Here is a 14607-nt window from a genome sequence, read left to right on the forward strand (position 1 = left end):
TGGTTGGGGGGGAAACTTTGTAAGAACTCATCTTTTCATTTGTAAACTTCCTAAGGAAAGAGATTATTTAATCTTCATATTTCTATAGCAAAGCACAATATACAAAGTAGAAGTACAGTAAATATTTAATCTAATTGAATGTGGTTGCCTAAGTCATCTACTGCTATGAGACCTAGGACACATCCTGACCTCACTGAGCTTTAGCCTACTTAACTGTTAAATAGGGATGAAAATACTTGCTCTACTCAAAATTGTTTTTGAGGAAGATTCTTTCTAAATTTAACATGCCATAAGTATTTTAAAATAATTTTTATTAATAGCTTTTATCTCACCAATATGTTCCCATACATCTCTCCCTCCCTTCCCAGAGAGCATGGGATCCATACAAATAGAGAGGAAAAAATGTTCACTTACCAACACACAAACCAAGTCCACCATCATATGCAGTTTTCCATTCCCATACCCCCTCATTTCTGCAAAGAAGGGGTGAAGGTTCAATCTCTTTTACCTTCATTGGGGCCAAGCTTGGTCATTATGATTTGTTTGCTTTGGTGTTGTTTCCACAAGCACTGTCTTAATCATTTCACATTTTTTTCCAGGTTCTGTTTGCTTCATCTTGCATCAGTTCAAATAAGTCTTTGGATGCTTCTCTGAGGTAATCACAGCCATCATTTTTTAGAGCTGTTATATTCCACTACATTTACCTATTATAATTTATCTAGCTTTTCCACAATTTGTGACTCTCTGCTTTGCCTCTACTTCTTTACCATTACAAAATGGGCTGCTATAAATACTTTGATGAATATAGGACTTTTAAAAAACAATATTGACTTCCTTGAGGTATATGCCTAGTGGTGGGATCTCTGGGTCAAAAAATATAGACATGTTAGTTGCTTTCTTAGCATAATTCAAATTGCTGTTCAGAATGGTATGTCAAGTTCACAACCCTATCAAGTGTGCCTATCTTTCCACAACCACTCCAACATGAACATTCTCACCTTTTGTCATCTTTGCCAATTTACAGCATGTAAATTGCAACCTCAAAGTTGTTTTAATTTGTATCTCCTAACGATAAGTGATTTGGATTAATCTCTCATAAACTTAATAGTTTTCAATTCCTCCTTTGAGAACTCTTTAATATGCTGTATTAAAGGGCATTATGTATTACCTGAGAGAATCAGGATCTTAAGTTTTAGTTCTATTTTCTCTTATTCTAAGATTTCAGAAGATTTTTCTAAGCTCTGGACAATCCCTATTTAAAATAGAAGGACTGTTCCTGCCCATGACAACCCAGAGTCTACTGGGGATGGAAGAAAGGTAGGAAAATTCAGACTTAGGGCTTGGGAGGGAAGTAGGAGGCAGAGGTGGGGGAGGAGATTTTTCTCAGAGCTCCCTGCTCCATCTGTCCCCTAACTCAGAAATGTACTCTCCGGTTCTGTTGCCCTGGGACCAAGTAGTTAATCTGAAAATGGCTACACTCCTCCTGCCATTCAGAGACAGGAGCTGATACCCTGTCTGCTGAGAATCACAGAATCTGAAGACACTAGTGGAAGGCACCTCAGAGGCCATCTACTCCAAACCATACCAGAAATGGAATCTCTTCTATACTATCCCTGTTAAATAAACTTAGAAAGGTGCTTTGAGATGTGCATATCCCTGGGGAAGAGGAATGTCCTGAACCCCCACTCTCAGATGGGCCCAGGGACGAGGACCCCTCCCCTGCCTCCCTCCACCCTAATTTATCCCTGTCTCCAAGCTGATGATGTGTCATGTCTTTTCTCTCTTCTCAGTCTAACCAGGCCCCCTCCTATTGGAGTTTAATAAGCAGGATCCTGTCCACCCCCACAGGCACACAGACAAATTCCATTTGACTCAAACATTTATTAAGTGCCTACTATCCACGTCTCTGCCTTCCAGGAGTTCAGTCTGCTTCTACAGAAATAAGTATGATACAATGACAGTGTGATGGAGACCAGGCCAAGGACTCTGAAATCCAGAGGGAGAGATCACTTCAGATGGGATGATCATGGAGGGCTTCCTGGAGGGGACACCTGAGTTAAGTCTTCAAGGATAGGGCAGAGTACGGATTCAGGGGAGAAGGGAACTCAAGACTCCTTGGGCCCTTAGAGATGAAGAATTCCAACTTCCTCATTTGACAGAGGGGAAACTGAGGCCAAGAGAGTTGGCTCCTCCAGGGTCAGGGCCCATTCCACTGTCCCTCCTTTCCCCAACACCCCCCCTGCAGATGTTTACTGAGCACAATTCTCTGTTAATATAACCAGTGTGCACAGCACCAGGCCTGGTGTCAGGAGACCTGGGTCTCAGTTCTACATCAGTCTCTAACTCACCATATCACCCTCGGCAAGTTGGGTCCCTGTCCTGGTTCTGTCTCTTCTCCTGCCAAATGACAGGATGGGACTCCAGGTTCACCAAGCTGCCTCCCTTGGGCCTTCAATTAAAACCCAGTAGGATGAGGGCCCCACATGGGACCTGGCAAAGACCTGTCTCAGGGGCTGCATCTTATCCTGCTCAGGGTTTGTGAGGCTGAACCTCTGGGAGGAGGAGGAGGAGGAGGAATACCCTTCCTCCTGAGGAGGATGGTAGCTTTGAGGCAGAAGCCCCCACAGACAGCCTGTCTCATCCCAGAGATGGGCATCTCAGGGCAGGAACACAGACCCTGCACTTGGAATCAGAAGACTCATTTTTGTAACCAGTTGGATGACCCTGAGCAAGTAACTTCTCTCTTGTCTCTTGGCCCCAGTTTTGTTTCTTTGTAAAATAGATAATAAACCTAGGACTCCCTTCTCGGGAAAGTGCTTTGTACATTTTAATATGCTATAGAAATATGAGCTCTCACCAATCTGGTCCAATGGGATCAGCCCTTTCTATTTCTGCAGCACTTAAGGAAACTGAGGCTTGAGCAGGGGAAGTGATTTACTCAAGGTAACACAGCTAGCAAGTGGCACAGACAGGATCTGAATCTGGTTCTGCTGGCTACAAGTGCAACTGTTAGCTCTACTATATCACCAAGTCTCAAGAGAACAAGAAGAACAGGGCTCGTTTCTCTAGTGCTTTAAAGTTTACAAGGTTTAGAGGAAGAGATCCTGGGAATTCCTCCCCTTCCCAACACCTGTGGGTAGGGGGAAATGGGTAGGAAAGATGCCTGGGCTATCCACCGACAGCCCTGAGTTTCTGCAGGGCCTGCCTGAACCAAAAGGGAAATAAATCCTCAGGCCCTTTCCCATCACTACTGGAAAGCCAGCTGCCTCTTAGAGGTTCCCAAGCCGGGGCAAGGGGTGCTTCTGGCCCCATTCACCAGCCCTTTAGGGAGGGCCAAGGAAGATGTTCCAAGGCAGGTGCCTCAGCGGGAAGCTGGTGTGTTGTCTGCCGATGGGGAGAAAGGTTGGAGCCGCTTCAGGCCCTGGCCCCGCTTAGCCTTCTTGTTCCAGCCAAGGAAAGACCCGGGCAGTGTGACCTGCCCGCCATTTTCCTTGTCACTGCGCAAGACCCCAGCTGAGGACAAGGTGGTTGCCTTCTTATCCACCTGGTCATAGACAGAGAATGGGAGTAAGACAGTCATCCCCATACACCTTTCTCCAGTGACTCACCTCTTCCTCCTCCTATCCCCCAACCCCTCCTAACTATCATCCCCAGATCACTTCTCAAATCTTAAATGCAGAAACAAGGACCTGGCAAAGATAATATTTTAAAGGAGTCGATTAAAAAAAAAATCCCAAGCAGTAAATGACACCCATATATAGTGGGTCATCTAAAACCAACAGATGATCCTTAAACCAAAAAAATTACCCAGAACCATTAGAAAATGTCAAACAATAGATTAAAAAGTTAATGAACTTTTTCTTTTCTAAAGATTCTTCTCAGCTGAAGGAGCCAAAACCAGGAGCAATGGGTGAAAATCACAGAGACAGCTTTTGGTTTGATTTAGTCTGACAACTTCCTAACAATTAGAGCTTATTCTAAACTAGAACGGATTACTTTGGAGAGCAGTGAGTTCCCCAGCAAAGGAGGTCTCCAGACAAAGGTTGGATGCTGCCACCTATGGGGATGGAGTACAGTGAATCCTGTTCAGGTATACCTTGTCTTGAGGCCCTGCGATTCTGTAATTAAAGAAAGCACCCCTTCTTCTCTCTAGGACTCAATTTCCTGCCTCTAGGCTCTGTCTAACTCTCACTTCTATAAGGTATCACCGGTCAGACCTCCTCTTCCTCTAGAAAACTCTTCATAGAGGAAAGCTCCCTGACCTCTTGGCCCTCCCCCACAATCTCCCATCCCATCCTGGGACTCAGGGTTACCAGGATGAGCGGCTCCTCTCGCTGGGGTGTGACCACCTCGATGTCCACACCTTCCTCTCCCACACCTGTTAGCAGGGCCACCACCTCCGAGTGCTTCCCCCACTTGCAGGGTTCCCCATTCACAGAGACAATGTAATCACCCTCCTTCAGTCCAGCTGCCTGCAGAGAGGGTATGTAGAGAGTGAGCCACTAGGGAAAGTAACCTCTGACCTGATGCAGCTGGCTTCCTCTGGCCCTAACGCAGCCAATTTGTGATGAGCTCTCTGCAAATGGGCAATATTGCTTCCCAGGATCAGACAAAGCACCAGCCTATGTGGAGCTAGGCCATGCCATGTCTATTTATGAACAGCAGATTCAAACATGGGGTGTGGCCACGGCTTTGCTGCCTAGGCAGTGACTTTGGCCAGATCCTTTGGCCTTCAGGCTCCCTGTGGTGTGGCAGAAAAAGCCCTGGCCTGGAACTCAAGAGACTTGAGAACTCCTTCTAGTTCTCTCCCACTGACTTGCTATGTCAACCTTCAATAAGTCACATCCCCTCCCTAGGCTTCAGTTTCCTAATCTGTAAAATGAACTACCATGAATAACTCCTATGTCTACAGTGCTAAAGGTTTACAAAACACTTTCCTCCACAACAACCCCAAAAGGTAGGGAGGAACAAATGTTTTGATCCTTGTTTTATAAATGAGGATATACCCTCAGAGGACACAGTGAAGCGACTGGCCCAAGGTCATGCTGCTAATAAATGTCAGAGCGATAAAACAAACCAACAAGCTTTCCATCAGACCTTTCCGGATGATGACAATGGTCCTTCCCTTTTTAAAAAAAAATTAACTGAATTCTATTTTCCGTTCCAAATTCTCTCCCTCCCTCTACTTCCATCTATCCATTAAGAAAGCAAAAAATACAATACCAATTATACATATCAAGTCATGCAAAACATTTCTACATTAGCTGTAAGGTCCTCCCCCTGAACAGTTAAATCCAAGCTAAGCCTGCACACACAAGCTAAGTGGCATAGTGGATAGAGTGCCAGCTCTAGGCAAGAGGATCTGAGTTCCAATCCAGCCGGGGATGTTTACTAGCTGTGTGACCTTGGGCAAGTCACTTAACCCTGATTATCTCCAAAAAAAAGTCTGTGAACTTGTTTCTAGGGGCAGCTAGGGGGTGCAGTGGATAGAGCACTAGCCCTGAAGTGAGGAGGACCTGAATTCAAATCCAGCCTCAGATACTTATTAGCTGTATGACCTTGGTCAAGTCACTTAACTCTGATTGTCCCCCACCAACACAAAAAAAATAAATAAAAAGACTTTCACCCATTCCTTTCTTTTCATCCATACAATAGCCACTCAAGTAAAAAAAATACTCATAAGGTTACAGAAGTTGGAAGGATGGAGAAATCATTGCACTAAGGAGTTAGTCAAGACTTTCTGGAGGTAGCATGGCTCCAGATAAACATTGAAGGACAGAGAAAACCAAGAGGGGCTTCTTAGTAACAGGAATGGCTTGAGCAAAGATTAGGAATTAATTTTTCTCGTGGACAGGAAAAGCCCCATTGTGGCTGGAAGGGAAGGTGCATGTTGGGAAGGAGGAGATGATGCTGGTACAATGTGAGTCAAATTATGGGGTCTCACATGACAGGCTGAGTGGCAGAGCCAGTGCCCAGGCACGAAGTACGAAGCAGCTAGGACCACAACCAAGACAGTGAGCTCCTGAACCTGGGCCAGGTCTTGCAAGGCAGGAGAACCCCGTGGACCTGGGCCAACTTTGCCTCACAATGGCTGGCATCCTGGAAAGGACACCAGCCTTTCCAGTCCTGCTGCTGTCTCATGCTATCACCAGCCAGCCACCTCATTTCTATGGGCCTTAGTTTTCTCATCTGTAAAATGAGAAGACTGGATTAAAGGCCTTCTAAAAAGTCCCTTTTTAAAAGTCACTCTGTGACTCCTCCTCTGGGCCACGTCCATCCCAGGGCTAAAGTCAAACATACTTGGGGGAGGTGAGGAGTCAGGACATGGGCAAGAATTTAGCTTCTAGGCTGGGGAGCCAGACAGGAACACTGTGAGGTGCATATAATAGGTAGAAGGCAGGTAGGTCAGACAGACTTTACCACAGGCAGGGCCCAAGGAATCAGGAAGTCCTTGCCCCCCTTTCCTTCTGACAGACCTGGCTCCAAATTGGTCTCCTCCAGGAAGCCTCCCTCAGCACATTCCAGCATCTCTATGTATAAAGGGATGCTGAGCTGGACAGGTTATCACTGGCATCTATGTTCCTGCCAAGTCCCTGAGGGCAGGAGCTGTATCTTCCCCATCATCCATCAGGGCTCTCAGGGAGCAGAGCTAAGGGTCCCCTCTCATATGCAGAAACTCTCAGAGGGCAGGATATTCTCCCCCACCCCAACCTCAAGGGCTCCTTGGGCAGCATTGAGGCACCTCCCCCATTTCATCTCCTATTTGAGGGCAGGGCCATATCCCTGGGAATCTGGGGTTCACTTACCTCAGCCCGGCCCCCAGGGATGACAGCTGCAATGAGAACAGGTGAATCTCCCCTGAGAGTGAATCCAAAGCCGCCTTCACCTCGAGTCAGGTGTATGGGCCCCTTCAGTTGCCACTGGTTCTTGGCAGAGAACACGGACAGGGGTCCCTATTGGGAGACAGAAGCCTGAAGGGCCAGCCACACGCACTTGTTCTCCTATTCCCCTATTAATGCCTTCTTGGGGTCAAATTCCTTGCAATCAGCAGCATGTTACACAGCAACCCCAACATACTTGGAGTCTTGAGGTCCTGGCTTAGATTGCTACTCACCCTTCCTGCACCTCAATTTTCTCATTTACCCAAAAGCTATGAGTTGCTGTGTAGCCTCCTTCATTTTCCTGGGCTTCAGTTTCTAATTTGGCTAATCTCTTTTTTAAAAATTTATTTTATTTTTAATTTATGAAATAAAACAAGGTTAATCTCTTCAGAGGCATTTATATTGAGTGGGACACAGGGTTAATGGTGAAATAAGAACATGGAAGGAGAAAGGGCTTAGGAATGTTGAAGGCTCCTGAATGAGGGGGTTTTAATCCCATTGTCGGAGAGAAAAGGATGGAAGTGGACTGTAGGGGGAGAGTCTTGGGTTCCAGACTCAGTCACGGGTTTGTTCTGTGCCTGGACACCTTTGATCCCCTCAGGATGTGAAATAGGGAGAAGGCCTCAGCCACCTGTCTTCTGGAGCAGCAGCAAGAAAACCATGAGGAGAGTCGACTAGGTGATATACTAGAGTGAGAGCTGGACCTGGAATCAGGAAGACCTGAGTTCAAATCCAGCCTCGACACTTCCTAACTACATTACCCAGGGCAAGTCATTTCATTTCTTCATCTGTAAAATGTAATAATAATGTAATAACAGCACCTACCTCCAAGGATTGTTGTGAGCGCTCAGTGAGACAGTGTTTGTAAGGAGCTTAGACAGTGCCTGGTATATTCATAAGCAGTGTATAAAAGTTAGTTATTATTACTAAGGAAGGAAGGGAGGTGCGTTCCCTGATCAGAGACTCAGGCAGGTCCTTGAAAACTCACCAAGCGGTGGAAGATGTCTGTGACCTTCACCTGGGAGAAGTTGGGTGTCTTTATCTCTGGCTTCTGGTGGGTCTTGGCTAAAAATATAAAAATCAAAAATTGGTCAAATCAAGGACCAGAGAGAAAAGCCAGGACCGGCCTAATCCATCATTCTCCCACCAAATGACATAAAGAGAAACACTTTTTTACCTCCCACAGGAAGCTTTCCCAGATTAAACACTCCCTTCTTGCCTCACCCCCAAGATTCTTCCCCCTGCCACTTAACCACCAGTCTTTCCCCCAAGAAACACACTGATAAGAAACATCACCCCAGAGAAAACAAGCAAAGAAGCTTTTCTTTAGCCTATCACCTATTCTCACTGTATCTCCACAACCTGACTTCTCTTGGACCCTGTATCACACTGACTTACTCCTCTCTAGTTAAAGGCCACATAACCAATGGGGAGAAAGTGTCCCATCCCCCACTTTAAGAAAGAGAAGAGGTAGATCTTGGTTGGGTACTAACCACCTAAATGGGGAGTCACAGACCAACTAGAATCCTGCCTTAGTTTCCCCATCTATAAAGGGTTCCATTCTAAGGTCCCTCTAGGATCTAACATTCTATGGAATAATATCCTGTGTTCTAAAAATCACATTTTCTGTTGTAAATGAGTCAACGTGGGACATGCGAGAACACTCTGCAGATGCTATTTTTGCCTCTGTGTGAACAGAAGGTAAGAGGGTGAGGAGCAGAAGGAGTCCCGGGCTGAGAATGAAGATATCTGGCCCACTGACTCCCCGTGTGATACTAGCAAGCGGCTTTTTGCCCTTGCTGGACTGTTCCTCCTCTGCTCATCCTCTGAGCTGTGAGGACCAGGCATCAAGGGAGCTGTGTAAAAAATGCAAGATCTGGCCCGGGAAAGGACATCAGGCATCACCTAAGTATAAGCTCCTCATTGTACACAGGCCCAGACAAAGGCAGTTATTTGTTCACAGTCATAGAGGTAAGAGGTAGCAGAACAAGGAGCTGCACCCAAGACTTCTGACTTCAGAGCATATGATTGCCTCTTTGTAATGGATGAGGGAGATGAGAGAGATGAATTATTGACAAGTCGATTAGTCCCTTTCAGCTCTAAATCTATGTCCTAGGATCCACAGTGCTTAGGAGATGGAGGGGGTCGCTGCCTGGCCCCCTCTCTCCCTCCCTCCCTGCCTTCAGGTAGAATTCTCTCCTTTCCCTCACCCTCCAAGGTAACCACACACACACATACACACACACACACAGCCCCACTCCCAGGGCCCCCACTCACGGTGGACGTCGGGGGCTTCAGCAGTCTCAAAGAAGTCATCCTCATGGTCAATCTCTGAGTACTTGGCCAGGGAGCGCCTGTGAGCCAGGGACACGACTTCCTGCAGCAGGTCCATCTTCCGAAGGATGCGGCAGACAGCATGGAGACGCAGGGCTTCCTCATGATTCATCATGGCCTTCCGCAGGTGTGCCTTTGCTGGAGAGACTCAGAGGAGTTAGAGATGCCTGACCTCATCATGTTATCAAAGGACTACTGAGGTTTGGAGAGGGGAAGGGGCTCTCACAAGGCCACAGAGCTAGCAAAGTAGAACCCAAGTCTCCTAAATCCAAATCAATTCCAAAATGTTTATTAAGCACCTATTGTTTGCAGAGCTCTGTGCTCAGTACTAAGAGAGATGGAAAATGCAAATTAGACATAATTCTGTCTTCATGGAACTTAGAATCTAGTTAGTATCCCTAGTACTCTGCACAACTGTTGGCACACAGTAGGCAGCTAGGTGGCTCAGTGGATCAAGCACTGGGCTTGGCTGGAGCCAGGAAGACCTGAATTCTAATCCAGCCTCAGACACTTCCTAGCTGTGTGACCCTGGGCAAGTCATGTCACCACTGTCTTCCTCAGTTTCCTCATCTGTAAAATGGAGATAAAATGGGCACCTCCTTCCCAAGGTTATTGTGAGGATAAAGTGAGATATTTGTAAATTACATTGCTAACCCCAAAGTGCTATATAAATGCTAGCTGCCAGCATTACTATTATTGTATAAGCACTTCACAAATTCTCATTCATTTGTTCTTTCACAGGGTGACAAGGTACGTGCCAGGATAATTATAATGCCAAAAGAAACTGCCCCTGCTTATCAGGCTGTTGTGAGACTGATGAGACAATAATAGCTCCCATCTCTATAGTGCTTTAAGGATCACAAAGTGCTTGCCTTTGAAGTAAATGGTTTGATACGAATGCTCCCATCTTACCCTTGAAGAAACTGAGGTTCTTAAAGGTGAAGTATTCAAGGTGGGATTCAAACCCAGGACGCTCCATTCCAAGTCTAGGGCTTTTCCCATCATTCATGCCATATATTCTCAGGGCTGGGAGACCTAAGAGATCTAATCCAACATCCTCATTTTCTAGATCACAGAATATCAGAGTTAGAAGTGACTTGTCCACCTTGCACCTGAGCAGGAGCCTGTTATTAAAACATTCCCATCAAATGATCACCCAGCTTTCTCTTGAAGATCTCTGGGGATGGGGAAACTCGTTACCTCCTAAGACAATCCATTCAGCATTTGGATAGCTCTTATTCACAGTGTATAGAGAGCCCCAGGCCTAGAGTCAGGAAGACACATCTCCCTGAGTTCAAATCTGGCCTCAGACACAGACTAGCTGTGCCACCCTGGGCAAGTCACTTAACCCCATTTGCCTCAGTTTCTTCATCTGTAAAATGAGCTGAGAAGGAAATGGCAAACTACTCCTGTATCTTTGCCAAGAAAATATGAAATGGGGTCACAAAGAGTCAGACACAACTGAACAACAAAACAGTTAAGAAGTTATTCCTTCTGTGGAGACAAGTTTTCCCAACTTCCCCAGGGTTATTTTCTAAGGCCACGAAGAATAAATCTAACCCCTCTTACAAACAGCCTTCAATCAATCCAATCAACAAGCATTTCTTAACCTACTACTACCACATGTCAGGCACTGTGCTAGGCACTAGGGACAAAAACATATGATACTAGCTGAACTCATAGGAAGGAGTTTTAGTATAATTTAGTATAATCTCAAAAATTTCTAATATTCTAACTTCAAATACCAGAACACAGCTGTCATGTTTCCCTTAAGTTTTTCTTTCTTCAGGTTAAACATTTACAGTTCCTTCAACCAATCTTCATTTCTTATAGTCTGAGACCCAGAGAAGCAGGTACATCAGCCAGTGAGTCAACCAGCATTTATGAAGTGCTCACTCTGTACCAGTCACTGTGCTAAGCACTGCGGATAGGATGAAAGACAAAAGACAGTCCTGCTCTCAAAGTACCTTATAATCTAATGGAAGAAATAACCTGAAAATGACCACGTACAAACAAGATATAGATAGACAGATAGATAGACAGATGATAGATAGAAGTATATACATATATATATATTGTGTATATATATATATATATACATATATATATAAAATGATAGATTGGAAATTACCAATAGAGGGAAGACACTGGTATTAAGTGGGCCTACTTGAAGAAGGTAGGACAGCCAGGGAAACCAGTAGACAGAGATGAAGAGGGAGAGAGTCATAGGCATGGAACACAGATGGAGAAAATACCTGGGGTCAGAAGATGGAGTGTTTTAGAGGCTCTGCCTCCAGCCAGGGGGCCAGTGTCACTGGACTGCAGAGTATATGGAAGGGATTAAGGTGTAAGAATACTGGAAAAGTAGGAAGGGCCAAGTTTACGAAGGGCTTTGAAGGCTTATAAAGGATTTTAGATTGAATCCTGGAGTCACTGGGAAGCCATTGAGATGGGCACACATGCATTTTAGGAAGATACCTGAATGGAGAATGGATTAGAGTAGGGAGAGACTTAGGGCAGAGACACCAGTCAGCAGGTTCTTGCAACCATCCAGGTGTAAGGGGATGAGGGCCTCCAGCAGGGTGGTGGCAGTGTCCCAGGAGAGAATGGGGCATGTACAAGAGATATTACAAAGATAAAACTGACAGGTCTAGACCACTGACTGGTTATTGGGGATGAGAGAAAGTGAAGAGTGAAGTATGACAGCTAGGTTTCAAGCCTGTAGGCCTTGGAGGATGGTGGTGCTCTCAACAGTAATAGAGAAATTTTGAAGGGGAGATGGTTTGGGGAAAAGATAATGAATTCAGGGGGGGTGGAGCCAAGATGGCGGAGTAGAAAGACGCACATACACATAGCTCCGAACCCACAACCCATAGAACATCTACAAAGAAGTAACTCACGGCGAATTCTGCACCCAGAGGCCACAGAACATTGGAGCGAGGGAGATTTCTGTTCTGGAGAGACCTGCAAACCTCTCGCAAAAGGTCCTTTGCACCGTGGACTGGGCGCTGGGACTGGGAGCTGAGTACAGCCCTGCCGCGGCTGCGGCTCCGAGAGGAAAAGATCCAAGTGGGCTTCAGGGACAGGATCTCCAGCGGCCACGCGGGTCCCTCCACCCACAGGTGACAGGGGTCGGTGAGAGGGTCTCTTTGGCGGGTCGAGAGGGGAGTGGGGTGCCCCCATACTCAGGCCCCCTCAGAAGGCAACAGTGGAGGCAGGAGCAGACCAAGGCTCCCCAAGCAGGCAGAAGCCCAGATCCATTGTAGAAGGTCTCCGCATACACCCCCGAGGGAACTGAGCCCGTGAGGCGGCCCTGCCCCGACCTGAGCACCTGAACTTAATCTCACACTGAATAGCAGCCCTGCCCCCGCCCAAAGCACTGAGGCTGGGAAGCAGCATTTGATTCTCAGACACCAAGCGCGGGCTGGGAGGATCCGGAGGTGAGGTGGGTGTGAGGAGAATATTCAGAGCTCAAGTCACTGGCTGGGAAAATACCCAGAAAAGGGAAAAAAAACCAACTATTGAGGGTTACTTTCTTGGTGAGCAGGTTTCTCCTCACCTCCCTTCTGATGAGGAAGAGCGGAGCTCACCATCAGGGGAAGACACAGAAGTCAGTGCTTCTACATCCCAGCCCACTCAATGGGATCAGTTCTGGGAGAAGGTCTTAAAGAGCCCAAACAATTTTCAAAATCATGATAGAGAGGCGGAGGAAAAACTGGGAAGAGCAATAAAAGACTTGCAAGCAAAGTATAAACAACAAATCAGCACCCTGCTGAAAGTGACCCAAAAAAATGCGGAAGAAAATAACACCCTGAAAAATAGGCTAACTCAATTGGCAAAGGAGGTTCAAGAAGCCAAGGAGGAGAAGAATGCTTTCAAAAGCAGAATTAGCCAAATGGAAAAGGAGATTCAAAAGCTCACTGAAGAAAATAGTTCTTTCAAAATTAGAATGGAACAGATGGAGGCTAATGACTTTATGAGAAACCAAGAAATCACAAAACAAAACCAAAAGAATGAAAAAATGGAAGAGAATGTGAAATATCTCATTGGAAAAACAACTGACCTGGAGAATAAATCCAGGAGAGGCAATTTAAAAATTATGGGCCTACCTGAAAGCCAGGATCAAAAAAAGAGCCTAGACATCATCTTTCATGAAACTATCAAGGAAAACTGCCCTGAGATTCTAGAACCAGAGGGCAAAATAAGTATTCAAGGAATCCACAGATCACCGCCTGAAAGAGATCCAAAAAGAGAAACTCCTAGGAACATTGTGGCCAAATTCCAGAGTTCCCAGATCAAGGAGAAAATATTGCAAGCAGCTAGAAAGAAACAATTCAAGTATTGTGGAAATACAATCAGGATAACACAAGATGTAGCAGCTTCCACATTAAGGGATCGAAGGGCGTGGAATAGGATATTCCAGAAGTCAAAGGAACTAGGACTAAAACCAAGAATCACCTACCCAGCAAAACTGAGTATAATACTTCAGGGGAAAAATTGGTCTTTCAATGAAACAGAGTACTTTCAAGCATTCTTGATGAAAAGACCAGAGCTGAAAAGAAAATTTGACTTTCAAACACAAGAATGAAGAGAAGCATGAAAAGGTAAACAGCAAAGAGAAGTCATAAGGGACTTTACTAAAGTTGAACTGTTTACATTCCTACATGGAAAGACAATATTTGTAACTCTTGAAACTATTCAGTATCTGGGTACTGGGTGGGATTACACACACACACACATGCACACGCACACGCACACACACATAGAGACAGAGTGCACAGAGGGAATTGAAGAGGATGGGATCATATCTTTAAAAAATGAAATCAAGCAGTGAGAGAGAAATATATTGGGAGGAGAAAGGGAGAAATAGAATGGGGCAAATTATCTCTCATAAAAGAGGCAAGCAAAAGACTTTTTAGTGAAGGGAAAAAGAGGGGAGGTGAGAGAAAAACATGAAGTTTACTCTCATCACATTCCACTAAAGGAAGGAATAAAATGCACAGTCATTTAGGTATGAAAACCTATCTTACAATACAGGAAAGTGGGAGATAAGGGGATAAGCAGGGTGGGGGGAATGATGGAAGGGAGGGCACGGGGAGGAGGGAGCAATTTGAGGTCAGCACTCATGGGGAGGGACAGGATCAAAAGAGAGAACAGAAGTAATGGGGGACAGGATAGGATGGAGGGAAATATAATAAGTTCTTACACAACACTACTATTATGGAAGTCATTTGCAAAACTACACAGATCTGGCCTATATTGAATTGCTTGCCTTCCAAAGGGAAGGGGTGGGGAGGTAGGGAGGGCAGATTGGCAGACAGGGGCAATTAGAACGCTCGGTGTTTTGGGGTGGTGGGAGGGGACAAAAGGGGAGAAAATGTGGAACCCAAAA

At 45.6% G+C, this 14607-nt stretch overlaps 1 protein-coding gene across 6 annotated transcripts in view; it reads right to left on the minus strand.

Moving 5' to 3' along the window:
- Positions 1 to 1861: 1861 nt before the first annotated feature.
- The window catches only part of RHPN1 (rhophilin Rho GTPase binding protein 1), a 51110-nt gene continuing 38364 nt past the window's right edge, over positions 1862 to 14607 (minus strand). For 4 of the 6 annotated variants that reach the window (XM_072602841.1, XM_072602840.1, XM_072602844.1 and 1 more), the window contains 5 exons: positions 9159 to 9353; positions 7870 to 7946; positions 6807 to 6953; positions 4314 to 4472; positions 1862 to 3544 (listed from right to left, as the gene is read on the minus strand). In XM_072602841.1, the coding sequence (XP_072458942.1) occupies positions 3362 to 3544; positions 4314 to 4472; positions 6807 to 6953; positions 7870 to 7946; positions 9159 to 9353 (761 nt within the window). In that variant the 3' untranslated portion in view covers positions 1862 to 3361. The remainder of the gene's footprint in view (positions 3545 to 4313; positions 4473 to 6806; positions 6954 to 7869; positions 7947 to 9158; positions 9354 to 14607) is intronic. The other 2 variants (XM_072602843.1, XM_072602842.1) reach the window with 1 other exon arrangement.

Source organism: Notamacropus eugenii, chromosome 4, assembly GCF_028372415.1.
Source record: "Notamacropus eugenii isolate mMacEug1 chromosome 4, mMacEug1.pri_v2, whole genome shotgun sequence".
Taxonomy (NCBI): domain Eukaryota; kingdom Metazoa; phylum Chordata; class Mammalia; order Diprotodontia; family Macropodidae; genus Notamacropus; species Notamacropus eugenii.